The sequence below is a fragment of the Glandiceps talaboti genome, chromosome 6 (genome assembly GCF_964340395.1).
Source record: "Glandiceps talaboti chromosome 6, keGlaTala1.1, whole genome shotgun sequence".
In the NCBI taxonomy this organism is placed as follows: domain Eukaryota; kingdom Metazoa; phylum Hemichordata; class Enteropneusta; family Spengelidae; genus Glandiceps; species Glandiceps talaboti.
The window spans coordinates 13,369,585-13,392,372 of NC_135554.1; the positions used below are offsets into that span (position 1 = coordinate 13,369,585).

Below are 22,788 nucleotides of genomic sequence, written 5' to 3' on the forward strand. Positions count from 1 at the left end.
TAAATGCTATCTCGATTTCAATGTGTTACTGTACTACATGTACTTATAGATATAACAGACCTCTAATTAACAAGTACAGTGTCTAAATATGATTAGTATTTTAACAATCTTCAGTGAATACATTGCTGATCAACAAAATTAATATTCACAAGTTTTAGCTAGACTAAGTGCAGGTTTAACAATAAACAGCCCAATGTTTTAGTTTAAAACCAAAGTTTACCCCCAGGCAGAAGGCAACAGTCCACATTCCTGAGCTGTACATAATAATATTCACAAATAAACAACTACATGATGTCATATAAGTGTAAAAGTTTAACTTATGCATGAATTCTCGTCGTCCCTAAAATTTTACTTTCAAGAGCTACATTTAAGACTTTGACTTTTCAGCTCTCACAGAAAAAAAGTATATCTTGGGAAATGTAAGATTTTATCATTGATGTCAGAAGGGCAAGTGGTTCATTCTAGCTGAATCTGATATGACGTCTCAATTTCAGACTGTACATGTTACTTGTACAATGTAAGCTCTCATAGTTGTATCGAGCCATATGTTATGAAATTGGTGTTAAAAGAAAGTCAACCCATTTTGAATTTAAATTGCTATTAAGTTGGTAAGAAAGTGGGTCTTGAATTATGCATGGATTCATGATTAAATTTAGATTATACAATCTCATGTGCTCGGACTAGAGAACGCTATGTTTAATGTACCTGGTGCTTGTTTTATGTCTAGAGTATACTATATAATTATGCAATGAGGCCAAACTTCAATTTTCATTCTGGTCGTGAAAAAAGATTGTTGAAACAATGGAATTGGAGAGTAAGTAGTGTCCAGTAAATTATCTGGACATGATGTGAATATTTAAAAGTAATAAATATCCCCAGTTAAAAAGTAGCCGGTCATTCGCAGCTCAAGGTCAAAGTGGTGCAAATGCTTTTGAGAAGCTTCTGTTTGTGTATGTGTCTGCGAGTATGTATTTATAAGCGCTTGTTCTTTTCTGAAAGTTTCCATTTTTGATGCGTTAAGTTTTATTACATACTGTTGCCCCAGACTGTTATACTGTCCAGATGCCTTCAATTGTTTCAGTACACCTCCGGAAATGTAATATTGGGCTAACACCAGGCTGGCACTCATATTCCATGCCTACCTCATCAGCATGTTAATTGTTCTGGAAAGGTTATCATGATCCCCTGTACACTCAAAATTGTATTAGACTATATTTGTACACATGCATGTGATTAAGTTAATTCGGGGCAAGTAGAGATTCAAAATGTGTTTGAAGTAACTAGTTATATTAAAGCAAGTTAGACTTAATCTCTCAGTTAGGAGTGTGTAGTGTACATAAAAATATATGTATGGACATGTAATGCATTGAATTATAATTATGAACATCCTTTTTTTATTGAATCCTTGACACTTCCTTTAAGTTTGTAATAGTAACATTCTTCGTATTATTTTGTTAACAGTTTTGTTGCCATGTGATGTTCATTGTGAACTTGTTTCACTTTTCCAGTTGAGTTAACGTTGCTAGGAAGCAAATTATGACACAAATATTGAATAATTACCATGGAGATATAAAGTTTGGGTTAAATGGATTGATTGTTATGAGACAATGATGTATCTAGCTGGGGGGTGGGATGGGGGTCGATGTACATGTACTCAGAATATTTTAAAGAGTACATTTTGAACTTAAGAGAGATTGGTTCTTGTGTATTTTCCTTTTGTCTACTAACTAACATGTATAGATATACAATAACAGTGACTGATTGTACAACTTAAAAGTTTGTGAATGAAGATAATATTGTTGTGTGAAGCAGAATCTTGCAAGATTGTGAAAATAACTTGTTTGTGACTACCAGATACCTGGCTGATATGGAGCTTAAATTCATGATAGAGAAATGGAGGAAACATAATATCATTTTTAGGGAAATTTGTATATTAAGATAAACCTAATTATGTAATAATAATAAACCCATGCCACTCTAGTGCAAATGTGAGTACTCAGGGATATTTGCACTTAAGTTGTGCTTGCAGTGTTTTTTTTTGCTGCGCTTTCACTTGCTACGCTCATGAAAGTACTGCTACTGAGAATGCTTCAAGCCCTCTTGCATATACCCTGAGTACACCACACTTGCACATCATGTTATTCTGTCACATTATTACTTATTCATGTGTGATAAAAAATAAGGCAATTGCACATTTTTAGAAAAACATACCATGATATGCTGTAACAATACCCAATCAAGTGTTCCTTAACTTATAATAAAAGGGTTCTCCAGTGATTTGTTGATAATATTTGGGAATGCTGGTTTCAGAGGAAGAAAATCTAGAAAAACATGTATAGATTAGATACATGTACTTTGCAGCACAATTTTCATGGGGACCCCAGTAAAATTCCTAGGGAATTCAGGTAGATTTTACCTACTCACGTGTACATGTGCTGCCCGTAACAAAACACTGTTGCTCGCGTCATGTGGTATGTAGAAAAGATTTTAAAGTGTTCCTGCTGCAGTTTGGAATTTATCTAAAAAACTAATTGAAAAAGTGTAACATCCTCGCAGTATAAGTAGCAGACATTTATTGAATTAATTTTTAAAGCCTGATATATGTGCAGCAACTTCAGAGAAGTAGTAGATCTATCAGTAATCTCTGTAGTATTAAATTTACTTATAGCATTAATAACTCTAGAAATTCCTTACAATAATCAGCTAAGTGCAAAGCAAAATCTTTAAATTGAATATTTGAAAATCGTCTCAGGTTTTAATTTTTTTTTCATGCCTTATCTGTAACAATAGGGAAACCACCAACCGGCTATTTAATTGCTATGTTCCTTCTTACACTATGTATATTGAAGGAAATCAATTTTGGCATTGATCACTGATTGGGTGAATAAGATAGTACATGGAGATTGATATTAATGGAGTTGTGAGTGCTAACACTTATTGCAAACATGAAGCACATTTGAGTAGTTACAAATTACTGAACTTCAATGCCAGTAACAAGCACTGCAAATTTCATTTAGCGTAAAGTAGGCCAGTATTAGGTTCATATGGACTTCTTAAATGCCCTGTGCAAAGTAATTTCATGATTGATTGATCATACAATTTTATGGGGTACATGTACGTATATTATCATTATACCGAAAAAAAAAACCCAGCTTTTTAGGCAAAAAAAAAATTGTTTCTGGTCAGGACAGTTTGTTTAAATGATGCGACGACGCAATTTTTCTTCTTCTTCTTAATTCTCAACAAACCTGTCACTCAGTCCACTATTTATGGCAGTTACTGTTCTTTTTATTTACCGTACTACATTAGAGCAAGTGTGTATTTGGGGCAGATGTCATTTGCTTGTTCATCATTAGCTCTGCAGTTGTCTTCACTAAAGTAGGGAGGGTTATTTTTGTATTACTATTGGATCTGCAGACTGCATGGGCTCAACAAGCACACAAAAAGACTGACACTGGGGTATTTAAGTGCTGTACACACAGACCAGAAACAATTTATTTTTTCCTTTTTATTTCTAAGTGTAACAGTTTAACTGCATGGCAGAAAATGATAACATATTGTGATGCATCTCACATACGTCATGAAATCCAATGAAAATCAACATCTTGTACAACTAGTTATGTCGTGCATACAGATTTATCTCTCTGACCTGCAAGTTTCTGTATAATGTAGTTTTATCACCATGTAACACACTACACTCTCTTTTAAAGCATTACCATAGTGATGACTAACTGCAGTGTGTTGCCACATAGAAATATACCATACATGCACTAGTGGCAAGCCTAATTATTAGAAAACAAATCAATCGTAAGTAATTCCATTAACAAGCAGCAACTGTAAAAATTGTATTTAAAGTCCCTGTCCAGCTTCTAGTTCAGTGTATAATTGATATTTATTTGCAATTGTCTTTGAAAGCATAATTAGGCTAACTGTAGTGTCCTACCATATAAGGAAATATGGTATACGTGCACTAGTGGAATCTTTTAATTAAAAACATATATTGGAAACAGTCACATACCCACAAACTGTAAAAAATTGTTTGACGTCACTCTCCATCTACTGCACTAAACTAGTGGAATCGTAATTACTAAATATCATATCACTTGTAATTTATTGGAAACAATGAGATGCAGCAACTGTAAAAATCCTGCTTCCAGTGTAAGAAGTTTATTAATAGGGTGAAATGTTTATAGGTTTTGAGCTGAATCAAATTGCAGACTGCAAGGACTTTGTAATAGCTAGGATCAAGGGTTAAATAAGATTTAAGTTGTTTTTTCCTACTGTAGGGTTACTGGCAGCTTCAATCAAGAATTTTTATGTTGTAGCGCACTTTGTTTTTTTATGCCAGTGCATTTATTCCCCAGTAGGGATTTTGCTTTAAGGTTTTGTTTTTTTTTTTAAGACCTAGTAACATGAACAGAGAAGGGGAATTCCCAGTGCTATCAAAGTTCATTTTATATACTTGCAAAAGCGTCATACAGTATTACCAAATTGTTTCCAAAAAACACTCCAGTAATGTAGAGGACAACATCAATGCAAAGCCCTTGGGAACCCATGTAGATTTGATCTATTTGGTTTTCACCAGTAAGATAGACAAAACCTTATTCTATCTATCAGTAGTCTACTTAAAAAAATAAAATAAAAGCCCAAGATCATCAGAAACAGAATCACTGACGAACACATATAATTGTATAATAATATGTACATTTACTGATTATTATGTTATTATCAACAAAAGACATTTCCCACGACATTCAAGTGAAACCAACATCAGCCACTTTGTCAAATATTCCTAAGGGAGAAAAGCAAAGTTTACAAATTGCAAATGCACAACTTTTCCAATAGCAAAGACTTGATTAAACGCTGTCACTATTTAATGTGTTGATGGATCACTTATCAATTTATGTGTAAAGTGATCGTCACTTACAATGTATGTAATACCCCTTTTTTGTGTGGGCATAGCTACATGTAGTTAGCCGACTCTTGAGGGTGCTGAGAGGTGCCATTTCAGTATGGTAGATAATTTGTTTCAAGTTGCAATAGCATGATGGAGATTTTCCTACGTATGGATGCATTACTCCGTAAAATCATGCTCTGCTGCAGGTGAAAGGAAACCTATTATCCATAAGACGTGACCAGTACCAGTAATGGATATCAATTGCTATTAGGATCACAGATCGTGATGTGAATGAGGAACGTCGTTCTTCTTCTGCGTACATATGTCGGAATGTTTATAACAAAGCCATTAAAGGTCACATGGCAAATAACGCATAGAAGACTCGTTATTGTGTATAGAACTTTTTACATTTACTAAATTCATGTTACAAATTGAAATGCTCCTTTTATTGGCAAATCGTTGAATAACTTCTGGCCACCGGCTGTATAATTCAAAAAAAGTGATTGTGTGTATCAGTTTGTTGTTCCTTCCACTCACATTTATACATATTCACCGGTCCATCCACTTGGAACAAACTCCCATCCAGCTTCCGTTTCTTCATCTCCTTATTATCTTTTCGCTCAACACTTAAATCTCATCTCTTCAAGGAGTAAATGACTTTGTCATCATTACTTACTTCCTTTCTGCTTCTGTCCTCTGCGCCTAGAGCTCAGCGAGATTAGGTGCACTACAAATCGCTTTTATCATTATTATTATATAACTAAATGCATTAATAGAGTTAAGGGCTAGTATGTGACTATAAAAGTAAAACATCTTAATTAAACTTTCTTCATTTTTCATCAACTTCTTCTATCACTTATCATATAGCGCATGGCTCAAATGTAACTTCTATCTATGCTTAGTACATGTAATATGGTAGTCATATTTTTATTTCACCAAGTGAGGTGTTTCAACCATAATTTTCTGTTATTACAGTTCTTCCAATCGAAGTATGACCGATGAAGCAATGCTGTAACAATTGAACATATTAATACGTTACTGAACTTGCTCTGATACATTGACTTAGATACTTGTCACAACATTTGCCTTCTCAGTGCCGAAGTTGAATAACAATTTACTTTGATAATGCTGCCACATGGGCGCACAATATTCAGTTGCAAATAAGCCCAGTCCATTCATGTATTGGTAGGTATCATCATAGCTAGATGTACACAATGTCTTTACACAGCAAAGGTTAGGATTAAAGTTATCAGTAATGACGCAAACATTAAATTTTCTATTCCATAATTGTTTGCTACAACTTAGTTACAACAACAAAAATGTCAATTGAAAATAAAATAAATATAAAGAAATGAAGATTAAACCCAAAATATGGTTAATAACAGAACACCTGATATGTTGAATTAAAATTTGATACAGTGAGGGCGGTAAATAGTTAAAATTTAATTTATGTTTACTAACCCCAGGCTTTTTACCGAAGCTCACCTCTGAAATGGTGATTAAGTGAAAACTGTCAATTTTACCCATTATTTGTTTATACATATATTTATTTATTTATTCGAATCAATAGAAAAGTGGAGTTTCATACATTGAATTGGAATAAACATGATTCATTACAGATATGTTACAGTAGCAATGGGATAACACGATTACCATCCACTTTTTCCCCTGGATTCCCAAGTTTTAGCAGAAATACTGTATAATCCATACATTATGTATGAAGATGAAAGTCCCCTGTGCATGCCACATACACATGAGTTATTGGTGAGGATGCATTCTCCGTGTCTGATAAAGATGTCGTCAACGTACCATATTCATGCTCATTGGGCATTATATCAGTGATTTGGGGCAATAGATAATTTATCATCATACATTTGTACATCTACAAATCCATTTCAGTGCTGTCTGCATAAAAACAGTTTCTGGTAATGAAAAAACATCGTAAATCAGCTTTATACAAAAGGATTAGCGGGTGATGATATTAAGAATCATATTTATCATTTCTATTCTCTTTTGTGATCATCAGAGGAGCAATATGAAATGTCATTTTGCAATAACATTTTTTTTTAATATATCATGGTATTAATACTGCATTATGTTCTTATATGAAATATTAATCGTATGGCAGAGATAATGGTAAAATGAAAGAAATGCTCTTTTCTTTTTTTTTTAAATGCTGATTGCAGTTGAAGGAATGAACTTTATTTCGACGGACACATAAATGAGTATTAAAATTTTAACCAATACATACAACATACAAAATGTATATGTACTGTAAAACTAGATATTTTCGCTACTAGAAAATATGCGATTTTACAGTCTTCATCTAGTTCTCAAAGTCAAATTTTTACTAATTACCAGACTGTCAGATTGTTTTCATATACATTTCAGTCACTGTTTATTTTTGCAGTATTTTGTTTTCTTGCGAAATTGGCGAAAATAGGTCTTTTTGTGAAAATGTCCTGGTTTACAGTGATTTGATAAGCTGAGATCTTCTGTATGATACTGATGACGTACATTATAATATATGTAACAATTGTGGTGAAGACAAGTGAAAAAAAGACCACACTAGGATCTCATCTGGTGTATGCAGTCCTATCTCTCAGTTATAATTACTGACTACACTATGTGCAAAGGATTATAATTATCATACATGTCATGTAAATATACACCAGGTTTGCTATAAGTGAAAGAAACTCACCATAAGACTTTAGGAATTTGTTATAAATGACTAATAAGGAAAGAAAAGGGGCACAAACCCACAAATTAATGCTTGAGATATCACAAATATAATCATGTAACATTGCCATTTCTAAGAAACAAGTTGTAATTTGTAAATGGTATGAATAATTCCTAACTTTAAAAAAGAAGAATCTGAGAGAATTGGATAGATAGATATTATTCCAAGCCAGGAGCCCGTTTGTTTCTTCAATCAGGCAGAAAAATATGATTGACAGAGCGAAGGATTTGTCAAATCCCTTTAATGTCACAAATATTTTCCAGCTGAATGAAGAAAAAATACTGGCTTGATTATATAAAATGAGTGTGCAAGCATAATTTAAGAGAAATTAAGAGAGAGAAAGTTATGGCGATTCAGAATGCCTGACTCGTAGTTGAAGCACAACAAAACCAATGGTGTAGAATACTTGTTGTTGTGAGATAGGACGAGATTAGGTACTAGATAGTAGATATTATAGTTGGTATTTAAACATGCAAAATTGGCTTGTGCCTGGAAGAAGTATATTTCATCGTCTCTACTTGCAATATTCGATCATGAAAGCAGGTTTGTAAAGTTTGCCGAAAGCTATTTCTGTCGTACGCTACATAAATGGCGATGATGTACATATAATGCCTCTTTTATAGATAACAAGCCCACAGGAAGGAAAGAAAATGTGTATGCTGTCTTTATCAAACACACAGCCTAGAAACTATACCATTTGCTAATTAAAAATTGAAAATGTTCAGTGAAATTCGAAAGGAAGCAGTCCCAAGCCGATTAATTTCTTGCTGATTTTTTCCGTCTTTCTTTTGTCCGCAATATTGATTGGTATATTATTTATACATTTTGAAATATCCGGGTTTTTTTTTTGTTCTTTCAGATGATGAAGAAGAAGTAACATTAATGTATGCACAACATGAAGTAAGTGAAGAGAAATTATTTTTTTTATGATCCCCCTTGCCGTTTTTTCCCTATGGTACAATATATAAGTGTATTGTGAAAAATATCATTAGGGAACGATCCCTAGAGAGCAGCTTTTCTATGTCAAAAGGATCCATTGTAGACAAGCCTAGTATAACTTACTTTTCACTGACTGACAGTTGACAACAATTTTAAAGTGTTGTTAACAGTTACTTTCTGAAAAGCGAGTCGATTTGCATAGAAATTTTGCATAGTCACTGTGACAAAGGAGGGAGATGTATCGATAGAATCAGAATCATGACACGTATGTAGAAAGTTTATTATATTTTGATTGATTTCTATACTTGTTAGTTTTCATAGAAATTTGCGTTTTGCGTCTGTGACAAAGGGCTGTGTGTGCTATATCATGGTTGAGTAACATGGGAATAGTGACATATTGTAATGCAGGATGTGGGTCATGTTTGATTGATTTACATTTGTATGTGTCTGACTAGTTGTTGTTGTTGTTGTTGTATTTTATTTATTAACGTGTCCTATGTGGACTTAAAGTATACATTTGTTTATATGATCTGGTACAATTGTTCATAACACTTGCCACATCCAGCCCCTTGGGCTTATAAGACACAAATCCAATTTTTGCAAAATAAATAAATAAATACATAAAGAAAGAAACATTTTTTTTTCAAGTGTGAGGAGTATATCTTACAAATTATACATTTTCTCCTTTCTCTTATTATAAGCATCAAAGATAAAGTTTGCCAACAGGTCAGGTGTTTTGATCATCAATAGTTCAATCTTATCGATAATTTGAAAAGCACTGAAATCTGGGTATAAAGCACACACTCTACTAAATAAGGTATCTCTTAAAGAATTATACAGACAGCAATCAAAAAGAAAGTGTTTCTCATCTTCAATTTCTGATCCTAAACAAAAATTACAGGTTCTATCCTCCACTGGTAGCTGTTGAAATCTACCTGTTTCTATTTTTAAAGGTAAAATGCCAGTTCTAAACTGAGCGAGAATAGAGCGTTTCGGTCTTGACAATGGTTGCAGTAAATAATTTTCTGTTTCATATTTTTTCTTGAAAGAAACATAAGTTGTTAACTTGGGTTTTCTACACACATCAGTAAACCACTTCCTTTCAAAAGTCTCTTTTAACTTACAAGAGGCATCATCCAAATCACTAGTAGTGATGGATTGTTAACAAGAGAACGGTAGATATTGGAAATAGTGAGGGGATGCATTTTAGTATTATTCGGCTATCAGAAATCGTAACTGATGAAACTAGATCTGCAGTGACAGTAACTTGTAAGGAAAATAGATTTTGAGATTTGCCAAAGATGACAGTAAGATATAGTCAGCAGATAGGGAGAATTTTGTTTCCGAGAGTGCAGATGCGGAACCTGGCTTAACCCTGTCATCTGATGATCATTAATTCCCAATTCCTACACTCTGGTAACACGCACCAATCCAACAAATGCCATTCACATGACCTAAGGAGATATTGTTGTCATGAAACATGTCTGAGGGCAGCTGTTGTACAACAAATGGATTATGCTTTATAGCTATACTTGAAAATAAATCAAATCAAAGTCATAGCTCAGTTTTCTCACAGGGAGAGAAACTGGTTTTCCTTTGATTTGATTCCTAAACCGAATCAGGTTGAATTATATTTCAGAGTGGTTCATGCAATGCTTTAATGGGTTTCATTTTAATGTGGATATTCACAAGAGTATTGTCATATTTTGCTCATCGTTTTATAAAGTATAGAAAAACGTCACTTCTGCTATTCTATCTCTATATTTCCCTTATTTTTCTTTTGTTAAAAAAAAAGCAAGTTGCTATGGTATACTTTAAATTAAAAAAAATGTATTTATATATTAAATGCACCTATTCTCCAGAGAGCTTATACTTTATAGTGACACACGCCAACCTCTTGTTCCTCCTTAACTCTCTGGGGAGTATACAATCCATCGCAGTCTCGGTACGCACATAGGTTTAAAGCGTTCACATTGCAACCTCTAACTTACCAGGTACCAGATAAAGCTGGGTTGACAGTAAATGACTTTAGCTATTTAAACAGCAGATGAGACTCGAACCTGCTTTGGTGTAGAATGAACGATTACATCCTCATTTGTATATCATTTGCATGCAGGTATGCAATAATATTTTCAGTATTGCACTGCAGTGCAAATACCACTATAGTATGTGTACACACCAGTGCATGTAATCGCTGGTACATATGTAGTAATTAAAAGTACTTTGATTAAGTCATGCAGATTTTAAAGAACAAGAAAATGGTAGATCTTCAAGAATTATTCTTGCATAGAAAAATCCTATCTCATATATCCTGTTAAAAATCATATCACAACATCAGACTGGTGGATACATTTTGTATTTCATCATGATATAGGTAAATTTCAACATTGTATACGTTTCAACACGATATACAATGTAGGTATAAAATCTGATGCATTTCTTTAACTATGTATTAAACAGCGAGTGCCGATGAAAGATTTCCATTCTGAAGTGAGAGCCACTCTGGACATAGAGCATTACTTGAGCCAAGCGGTCTTACTCCTGGATGTAGCAGAGAACCTCCTGGAGGACGTCATCAATCATCTGTTGAACAAAACTTTGACATTTCTGGACGAACCACAGAGTATCATTAGTGAGGCGAAAAGTTCACTATTTACTCATGATTCAGGTAGGAAGAGGTTGCATCATTGTGACCTTTAACCTTTTACGTTTATGTCAGTCACATTTAGGTATAATTACTGCCAATTTGTAACAAAGTTGACATACCTAGTGATAATGCTGTGCCATGATTCGCTAGAATCAGTCATGTGATAGGAAATTAGAATGACTATTTCCTTAGGGGAATAATTCCATCAACTATTACATGGTCACGTGACCACCGCAAGTTCTCAGCAGGTCAAAATGGCAGCTTCTGACGATGTCATCTGCCACCGCGAGTTTACAGCATGAGGTATATTATAAAACACATATTGCCTGGCCTATATTCGGGCTACAGCACCCGTTCATTACCCTCTCGTGAATGTGGGTTACCAGAATCACATGCTATTTCCCTCGGCGTGATTCTCACAGTCCCTCGGGTGTAATAAACGGGTGCTATATAGCCCTCATGGCCAGGCAACATGTGTTCAATGCAACAGTGTTACAAATATGCATTGTTAGTGTACTAGTGTGTTGGGGAAGGGGTGGAGCCTAAATCATCATTTAGTTGCTCTTAGTTAAAACCACAAATAGAGAGTCAAACCCTGTTGACCACAATGTATCAGTCAATGGAAATCTTCCTTAAAAAATTCATTTGTTAAAATTGTCTTTTTCATGAAAAAAATATCTTATTAGATTAGGCTCCACCCCTCCCAAACACACTGACATGTTGACAGTGCATGTTAGTAATAGTACTGTTCTACATGTGTTCTGTGGGTCCCTCACTGACAGCATTGACATTGTCAATAATGGAACCAACTAACGGTTGGTTGCGGTAGACTTCTAAATACAAGAGATCGTTATGGATAAATTTTGGATTAATCTAAACCCTACTGGTACGCTGTATACATATTAATAATTACGACTTTTCTCGTTTCTTCTTTTCAAATTGAATGTAATGCTTTCATGCTTGTATAAAGCATGAGTCTTACTCATCACATCAGACATTGTCAAATGTCACCTGTATGTTGCACATATATAGTACCCAATCTTCAACCTCCCTCCCCCCCACCCACCCAGCCACCCACCCACCCAGCCACCCACGCCGCCACTCCCATGTGCTTAAGTTAGTATAATGAGCGAAAAAATACACTGGTTCGTTTGCTTGCTTGTGGTAATTCAAGCTACACATGATAAAGATTGTGTTTGACTGTTTACTCCACAAAATGGTACAGACAAACACAGATAAATGGCTTGTGTAAACCTACATCATAGGTAGCCAATATGTTGGTTTTTTTGTATTCCGTTGTGTTGTTGCTTTTACCAAATTTTCTCTTTGCATGAATTCTTTCCAAGTTGGCTCAGTTAATTCAAGCAAATACATTGAATGTTTTTCCATGGGGTGTTGTTTTCTCTTCAAAGTCGTTTCCAAGGGAAGCAACGTGAGACAAATAAAATGAATTAATAAAATCCAATAGCATATTGTATTGTGACATGTATATCCCCTATCAGACTTAGAATCCCTTGAGCATATAAACATGTATTATTAATGCATGTACCCTGTACATATTCACCACAAAATATGTACTTTATTAATGAATACTACTTTGATCGTATTGCATGCATTGCATATTTCCAGTTAAATTCCAGTTGAATTGTGTTTAAACTTATTATTAATATTAGTACCATACAATTATCTATGTTTGACAATTCGGCTAAATTAAAAAAAAAGAAAATGTTTGTTTGCGATAAGATGACTTGAAAAAAATAGGGTAGGTAGGGCGGGATTTTAATTTATTTTATGTTTTATTTTTTTAAATACTTTGACCCAAAGACAAGATATTCACTGATCACAATATTTCTGTAACAGTTGATGAGGTGTAAAAGAAGTAAATGAAGACAATTATGTGATTCAGAAGTAGACAAACATAATATGCAGCCTGTGCTGTTATAGGCTGAAATGACATCATTTCTCTCTGGGATGTGATTTGGAAAAAAAAAGGAACTTAAGATACTTTGGCAAGAAAATCTACAGGGAAATTCAAATAGAAGTAAAATTTAATGGACATAAGTTTACCTTTTTGCATGTAGAAAATGTTTAGGGTCAGCAGTTTAAATTAGGGTCGGTCAGGGTTATTGGAAATACTATTTTTTTATTTGGCCTTATGTCAGCTGTCAATTGAAGGGTATATTCCATATGGAAATCTTTTGAAGGTTTATCATATAGTATACTGTAACTTTTAAACCAATCAATTAATCTCTTGAGGTTGATTAGTAGTGAGTGGTAGTGCATAGATAGAAAAATTGCACTATCACACTGTCCTATTACGGTGGCCAACTTGGACAAAAAGGCATGCTCTATCAAAATGAGAGGTTCCCAATCAAAAAGAGATATGTTCTCATCTGTCGTCTTTGATGGGAGTATGTCTCTTATTTGATGGGATCCACTCTTCGTTGAGAGCACATCTCTTTTTAGCTCCGCTGTCAGCGAAAGCTGAAAGCGTAGCTTTAGGTATAGGTTGTATAGAGTATAGAGAGTAGAGTGAATCATAGGTGTCCGTCAAACTTTTATATTTTCATTATTTTCTCCGGAAGTGACAGTCAGTATTCTTAGATATTTGGTGTGCATGTTCCCTGGGGGGAGGCTATTCAGATTTGTTCATGCCAAGTTGATCTGTGCCATTTTCAATTTTTTATGATTTTTTTTCATAAAATGTCATTTTCATCATCTCCGTGAAAACTTATTGTCAGATTGCTTTGATATCTGGTGTGTTGATGCGCAGGGGGTAGCTTACTCAGGTTTGTTAATTTCAAGTCAGCACATCTTCATTTTTATTTTTTATGATTTTTTTTTTGAAATTTGAAAAAAAAAATGAATATGTTAATGAGGATAATGACCGACGCCATATTGGAAATCATTCGACGAGACTTTAAGGAAACTGCCACTTTTCAAAAGACACTATTGACGTCAAACAAGCAATGTAATATGTGCTATAGTCATAATTCTACACATTGGGCGCCCAAATGCATGAAGTGACAAGCGTTTATTCGAAACAGGGTTGTAAACTTCAAATCCAAATTCTGCACCCTTCTACATAATCAGCCAGTCCGCAATGTCCTTATTTGCATACTCTATCCTGATTCGACCAGAAGCTGAAGCTGACCTCATGTGACCGGGCGATTTTCCACAGCAAGCAATTGCAATTCAACAACACAAGACGTTCTTAGTACTCACTAAAATCTCACTTCAGACCCACTATAAAAATGTGATGTTTTCAGATAACATGTAACTTGTGATTAATTCTATATTGTCGTGCAATTTGGAGTGACAGTGAACCAGAATTAAGACAACTTGCGTAAGGAAGGCATGCGGTTGAAGTTATGCAAGAGCAGTCTAACTGCGGACTGTGAATCAACCAAATTTTGTTTATTGGCCGACAGTTCACATGTAAAGTTAAACGACATGAACGTGTCTTGCCATTTCCAAAATGCAAATATTTGGCAAGTAAAAATAATTAAAATAATCACAACTTTAATTTGGCTTCAGACTTTGCATTATGTTTTGCATATCTTTCCCCGTTTTACATGTAAATCCGAAAAGGTTCTCTCGTCATGTCATCAGTGATCATACCGCGAGGGCCGAGGGGCTGCTTTGAGTACGAGCGAAGTGAGGCATGTTGAGGTATTTTGTTGAGAATTATAAATATTGCGAAATGTCAAGTACAAGGTTTAAATACAATGGAATGATGAAAAAAATGGCCGAGTCTGCTGACAGGCGCCGCGCCGGTCACAAGAAACACTGTAAATTCCATCTTTCTTAGTTTCCGTACGGCGACAACCCCAGGTACCCGGATGCACGAGGGACTAACGTTCAGTGTCATTATTCACAGAATTGTTGTTTTCGAGTGAAAACGCGTCTTGAATTGTATAAATCTAACAAATGAAGACATGTCAAGTTATATTTTTAAAGTTGTATCGCTAGTTTGAGACGATTTTCTCACGTACTATCGAGGCTTACTTGGACTTGGACCTTACTCCAGTTCACCGGGAAGTTTAGCCAGTCCGATAATTCTTTCTGGTTTAGTTTACAACACTTTTGATCACGCAGATTTTGTTGTTGTGATGAAAAGAAATTAAAAAAGAAGACCACTTCAACCATTTCGTTGTGTTTTCTTTATGAAAGGTAATAGAACATGAACGAGTGTTACCACTGTAACATATGGCTGCCAGAATGACTCTCTTTCTGGTACTTGGCGGGGATTGTCGCCGTCCGGAAACTAAGATGGCGATTAATACATTTCTTCCCTATATATATCTACTCAACTTGTACAAGTTGAATGTTGTTGACTTGGTAAATTTGTTAGAAAATTGAAATTGAAATTGCCTCAAAATTATTTTAGATCCCTAGTTTATTTCATTCATCATTAAAATTTCCCAGGGTTAAAGCTGTAAGACAATGGAATTATTTATAGCCAACCTCAAAGTCATCTTTTTTTTTTCTTTTTCTTGTGTGCATTTCCCAGTCATTTTTTTTCTGAGATTTTGTGCAATTTTTCATAACAGTAGATTTTTGTTATAAAATGGTGACTATGGTATAAAAGTACAATACATTACCAACTTCTGTGTAAAATGTGTTTTACAGTGAGACATCATATGAACCACTAACCACTTTATTGCATCGCTAAAACAAAACTGCATAGTGAAGAGCTGAAGAACTGAACCACTTCTACGTGTCACCAAAATAAAAAATTAAATTAAAAAAAAAAACAGCGGAGCTATTCTGACCGATAGGTCGCTTGTTTCTTAGGTGAGAGCACATCTCATGTTTGATGGGAGCATGTATCTCTTTGATTGGGAGCCCTTCATTTTGAGAAGCATGCCTTCTTGTTCTAGTCGGCCACTGTAGTCCCACCCCTGTAGCTTGTACTTAATGGTAGCGTCTGTGTAAATATGTGATGTACACTTTGACAAGTTACTTCCCTTGAAAGAATATCATGCAACTCCCTTCAGTAGTTGAAGGTTGTCAATATCCTTCCATTATGCTTGTCACTGAATTAGTTCGGTGCTAGTCAAACAGATGTTGTAATAACTGAGCTTTCCCACGACAGCTAACTGATAAATTAATTGTCTGTCTGGAACCTGACTACAAGTAAGTACAAATTAAGAGTGAAGATATAGCTATACCCTTCATCCAAAAAGAGGATTAATTTCATTCTTTTTTTCTTTTCCCCATTTTTTAAATATTTTTTTTCTAATAGTACATGCATTTGCCAAGACCATCCAGGGTGTGAGTACTGGCCAAGGCTTTGATTATGACCAGTCATGGATCTGTGCTTTGTAAGTAGTACTTCTCTATTTATAATGTTTATTAATATTGCACATATATCGTATAAGCTACAAAGTTTGCATTTGATAACAACAAAAAACAAAGAGTTGTGTCCTTTACTTAATAGACTATTTTTAAAGTTTTACATGTATTTGCCAAGTCCTTCCAGGGTGTGAGTACCATAGTATAATATAGTGAGTATTGTAATTTTAATAAAATTTGAAAATTATTCTATATTGTATTGTATTATATTATATATATATATATATATATATTATATATATATATATATATATATATATATATATATATATATATATATATACCCATGCAATTTTACCAATTTCAAGTCCATGTCTCTTATTGGTTCATCATTGTACATTGTAGTTGGACTGACTGCAGTTTTCACAACAAGTACAAGTATAAATTCTGACATGCATTGAGTATTACACTTTACCATCAAAAGCGATAGATTAATTAAAAATACCTCAATTTATACACTGCAAAACTAGATATATACGCCAGTAGAAAATTGTGTGATTTTACTCAGGTAGTTGATTTTATGAATTACTAAGCCTGGTGCATGGCTGATTTTTGTGTTTTTGTTTTCAAGCGAAATAATTGAAAATAATTCTCAAGCGAAAATCCATGTTTATAGTACTTGTATATAGTACATCAGATATTATAAAATGATCCATTTAGTTTACAACTTGCATTAAGTCTGGCGATATCAATGGCTAATGTGGCTCCAGAATGACGACTGTTACGTCAGTCCATTGAAAGATGCACGATATGTGATTCATCATAGTTTTACAGTATACATAATAATAATACATATACATTCAAAACAGCTGTGACATGTTACAGCTGTAGTGGGTATGAAATAAAGTGGGTTAGTCTACACTTTTTCAAACCTTTGGTATGACCATAATTGTTTAACGTTCTCCCTAAAAGACAGTACTGCCATTCTCTAAGTGCTATTTGTTGAACACCTGATGGTGTATAACGTCACATGATGTTAACTGCAAAGCTGTGGCAAGACATCCAAATGATTTGATATCACCACACAGTGACATTTCCATAGTAGTCAGTCTTAAAATCGGATTAGTGGATATTTGTAAAGGCCTACTTTCGGGGCATTCATTGAAACTTTGAAGGACAGTAACTAATTCATTAATCTTGCTTTGCCTATACGATGGACTGACAGTTGATTTTTATCCATCAGCGTTTTTGTTATGAGCATTGATATAATACTAAAAGTCTATCAAACTTAAACATAATTTTTAGCTATAGTCTGCTAGGATTAATAAAAAATACATGATATATTGGAGACAGTGATATATTGCAAGATTTTTGTCTGCTCTGCAGTGTTTTGAAATCTTATAAGGGCTTGTTTTCTTGTATATACTCTGTGTGATTACATCATAAAACTATAAGTGTAAGTCTTTAAATAATTTCAGCATTTATACAATGCACAAGCCAAGTTAAACCAAAAACATATTGAATTTATACCTGGGTCGTTTCATAACAACATGCATCTCATGTCACGACAACACGTCTCTACATCACTGGGTCTGCTGTGTTCGAAATACGAGTCAAAACATTCAAAAACGTTCTTTGAGATATTGAAATGAATCTATATTGAATATGTACATTTTTTTTACCATAATTATTCTCCACCTTTTATGATAGCAACGCCACAGTACACAATATACCAATGTAAACTATATCTATTTTTCATGAGTCTCTCACACTGCCGTTTGTTTATTACATGCATCGTTAATTTTCATGAGGCATCCCACATGTATTTTAACAGTAATTAGGAGACGCATGTATACCTTCCATGGTACAGAACTGAAAGAAGATACTAGTAAATTGGAATGCACCCAGGGCTTGCTAAAAAAAAAACCCACACAAAGTCCACTTAAAAGATGTTGGTTGGATTACAACAATTAAGCAAATTGAGTTTTCTATGTCAGTTTTGTCGTTTTAAAGATGCTTTCCTTGAAAGACTTGAATGTGTTTTTCAGAGTCTGTGATATATTGTATTTCAGGGTAATAACACAAACAGCTAAGGTTACATGCGACCTTGGTGTACATTGTGGATATGTGTGGGTGTGCATGTGTGAGGGCATTGTCTCCCTTGGAGTAGATGTAAGGACATTTATGTTTGTAACATGCATGTTTCCTATGCATAGTTTAATCGCTATCACCATGAGTGCTGGCTGATAGCGTCACTGCGTGGCAAAAATGTCTGTATCTCATAAACTATAGCTAAAACTGGTGATGAGCTAATCAACAATTATCCAATTAAAATTGTTAAAATACCAATATTAGACATTGCACATGTAAATTACTTGACAGTTTTATTGATGTACATAGTAACATATTAGTTTAGTTTAGTTTAGTTTATTTCAGTAAAACAACAAGATCGACAGTGCAGATATACAAATAAAAACTGGTACAAATTGTTGAATTACTTGGATAACCCACGAAAGTCAAAGACTTGTTTCCAGTGGGGTCCGTACAGTGATTCAAGAAAGTGGCAGGATTAGCACAAGTATTGACATCATGATATTGTGTCGGGGTGCTGATTTTTACTGAGTGGACCCAAAAATTAGTTGATAGCGTTCATTCTACCCTACATGTATTTGTGTGTACAGTCAGTCTACACTTGCAGTACATTTGTATATATGTTTAGACCAAAATGTGATTCAATACTGTTCAGTGTGTATGATATTTCGAGGGAGGCATTTTACCAAACAGTTTCAAAAATGGTCCAGTTGCAACTTATGCAGCTTTTTTAAGGGGATAAATTTTTATATTGTGATAAACCTGCATTTGCTAACCTTAAAATGCTACAATGTATATAGATAATATGTCATGTTATGGGCGCACACAATATTTGCATGTCGGTTTTGAAAATGAAATAGATTTGAGGAAGGTAACTCTAAAATCTGTAAATTGAAATATACACTAATTGTTCTACCATTTGTATAATGAAGGTGTATAAGCACATGATCAGACATAGTTAGAGTTAGAGGAACACCAACTTTTGGTGCATCACTAGAAATTGTGTCCATCAGTGGCGCAGCAAATTGTCTTAGAGGGCACACTCTCTAGAACATAGTCAAACTCTTGACCCTCAATAAGTAGTGGGTCACTGAGTCCTTCCGAACAACCACAACCACAACTACATTGTAATTGAGGGTCACAAGTTAGCAAGGCATGACTTATCAAGGGTCTACTGTATAAACGCTCAATTTAGGGAAAGCAGCCAGGCTATGAGAGTCTAATGTGAAGTCACTGTGGGTTCTCCTAACAGTAAATTTTGATTATCTATGTCAAACTTTGCATATATTCCTGGATTGCACATTTGTGTGAATTTGAGTACACCATATTTCAATTTTCGTAATTGTACATATATGTATATGTATTATTGAACACCAAAATAGTAAGAAGTAATTCATTACATTAACTCTTCATCAATCATTTCATTCTCAGTAATTTACAGTGTTTTAACAAAAAAGAAGTAATTCATTACATTAAACTCTTCATTAATCAATTAACAAAAAAGTTATTTACTACTTTTAATATATTACCTCTGTTTTAGATGTAATTGTCCATCACTTAGACGACGACATGTCGGCATTGCTAGACTCAAACACCCAGCCAACTTTGGCCGTACCAGCCAAGAAGTTTACTTTGTGATATTGGTAATGTCACCTACCAGAGAGAAGGGCACTAAAAATGCCCTGGAGACAGGAAGAACCTTTGCCACCATCTTTGCTGATATGGATTTCAGACATGCCCTCATGGAAACTAGAACAGGTATTTGAAAATATGACTCTAATTACAACAGAGAAAAGTGGTTGTTTGGTTGGTTGGTTGGTTGGTCGGTTGTTGGGTTAGTTGGTAATTTTTCTAGCTATGACATTGTGGAGTGGCAAGTTCAAAGGTTTGCATTTCAAATTTCTTTAAAAACGTTTAAGAGTTTACAATTTAGGCACAGTACATGTAGTTTCTTCTAAAAACGAGGGCACTTTCCACTGTGAAACAGTTTGTACTATTTTGTAATATCTACATATTTAGGTTTATGTGTTCATTGTCAGTTAATTTACTGCTTACACCATCATCACATGGTTTCATTTTCAGAGGAAGAATTCAAGAAAATTTTGAATGATCACACCAAGTTACTGGCAGAAGAACAAAGCCGTCCTCGGAAAAGATTAATGTCTGGAGATCATATTACATCATTTGATGAGAATGATGAGTTGGTAAGATTTGACAGTATAGAATAATTTGCTGCGTCAGTGCATAGCAGCATTTAGCAGATATGACCGTATTGCACTGACACGATAAATTTATAATTGTTGATTATTTTATTAGAGTGAAATGAAGTAATTCCTCCCAGCCCATCAGTCTTATATATATGTCACCTTCATCAAAAATCATTACATTGGCGTTACACTATATATATGTACCATTTGGAGTCGAAGAAAGTTGTAACAAGGATTGTTTGAGCCATTTTAGTTCTCATTGTACAAAAATGATAATATTTTTAATGTCTCTGTTTTGTACCACTAAATACAAACGTATCTAAAAAAAAAACCAACATGAGACATATTACCTTAAAAATAAAGTGTCAACAAAAGAACTATTTTTTCCTTACAACACACTGGCTTTGTATTCAAAGCATTGTGATACTACTACACAGAAGGGGAGGGGATGTTGTGTGGGAGGCTGAGGCCTAACTAAAAGAATTTAGTTTTTTTTTATCGTACATTGAACTATTGATCTCGCCCCTTAGTAGTACAGCAAAGGTGTTAATCTGTCATTTAGTGGTTTGTTACAGATTAGCTCTGACTAAAGCTTTTGGTCATTTTTTTTCTGAAACGTGTGGTCAAAAAAGACAATCCAGTCTGCCATAGAGAATATCTTTAAAAAGTGAATGCAGAGAAAATGATAATATTTGCATCTAAATTGGTGCAAGGAGAGGATAAGATAAAAACAAAAGGTAGTAGAGTGTCAACTTTGAGGGCGTCATTCAATCTGCAAGACAGGTAGTAATATGTCAACTGCAAATGTTGAGAGTCATTTCCTTGTTACAATAATTGATTTTATACATCAGGAATGTCAGGTAAATTATGGTTTTTCAAATAAAATGTTTCAGATGATCAGAATTAAACGATACTATCTTAGTATATGAATGTTATTTATTCAGGTATCCAGTGCTTACATTTTCCATTTTCCATTCAGATTGAGGGTTGTAGATTCGCAGGAGGTCTTCGCGACGATTTCTGGCGTCGACTGCCACACTATTTCCAGGATTACGCAGATGGCATCTTTGGACATAAAACACCACAGAAATTGCTCTCCACCACCCTCTTCCTGTATTTTGCGTGCATTTTACCAGCTATCGCATTCGGTGTTCTCAACAGCAAAAATACCAATGGTGCAATAGGTGAGTAGTTTCCACACTTTTTTTTTTATTTTCATCATCCTACAAGTTATAAGGTAAATTTAAAAAAGAAAATTCTGGTAGAAAACAATAAATAACTGAATTATTTTATTTTTCATGAAAAACAATTTTTAAAAAAAAATCCTTGCTACTTATTGCATTGTTTTCATAAACCATAGTAAAAGTAAATATAAGCTTCACATTCCTTGCCTGTGCGAGCATTGAAATCTCCAGAAAGAATTACATAAACATTGAGTATGTCAAATAAGATAATTTTTGGAAATCTAATTCTCAACTAATTCTATACCATTTTGAGAAGGTACTATGTTTTATGTTGATGAATATTGTTTTTGAGATATAATGTAGAACACAAGCTTAAGAATACATCTTTATCTAACCCAAAAATACCTCCATCAAAAAGAAGGCAAACAGTATTAAGTAAATTACATTTAATATGGGGATTTTTTTTTTTTTTTCAAAATCATTTCGTACTATTACACAAACTCCACCTATTAAATAGTATTAAATAATTTAGCGCCAGACTATCTAAATATATTCAAACCTGTTGAGAGTGTACATAGTTATCATATGAGATCAACATCTGTGAATGATTTGTAACTGTTAGAATGATCACAAAAAGCATACCTTTGTATTCGCCTTTAGCGTGTAGCTATTGTGCAGGACGAGTATAACCATAATTACTAATAGTAATATGTGTACATTTTTTGGTGAAGCTGGGAGTTGTATAAGTACATAATTCAAGTTGAGAGGTGTATAAGTACGTAATT

At 34.2% G+C, this 22,788-nt stretch overlaps 1 protein-coding gene across 1 annotated transcript in view; it reads left to right on the forward strand.

Annotated features, from left to right (window-relative positions):
- The window catches only part of LOC144436360 (solute carrier family 4 member 11-like), a 66,456-nt gene that overhangs the window by 33,896 nt on the left and 9,772 nt on the right, over positions 1 to 22,788 (forward strand). Inside the window, exons 3-8 of the mRNA XM_078125144.1 lie at positions 8,497 to 8,537; positions 11,037 to 11,244; positions 16,472 to 16,550; positions 20,153 to 20,370; positions 20,695 to 20,816; positions 21,799 to 22,003. Coding sequence (XP_077981270.1) covers positions 8,497 to 8,537; positions 11,037 to 11,244; positions 16,472 to 16,550; positions 20,153 to 20,370; positions 20,695 to 20,816; positions 21,799 to 22,003 — 873 coding nt within the window. The remainder of the gene's footprint in view (positions 1 to 8,496; positions 8,538 to 11,036; positions 11,245 to 16,471; positions 16,551 to 20,152; positions 20,371 to 20,694; positions 20,817 to 21,798; positions 22,004 to 22,788) is intronic.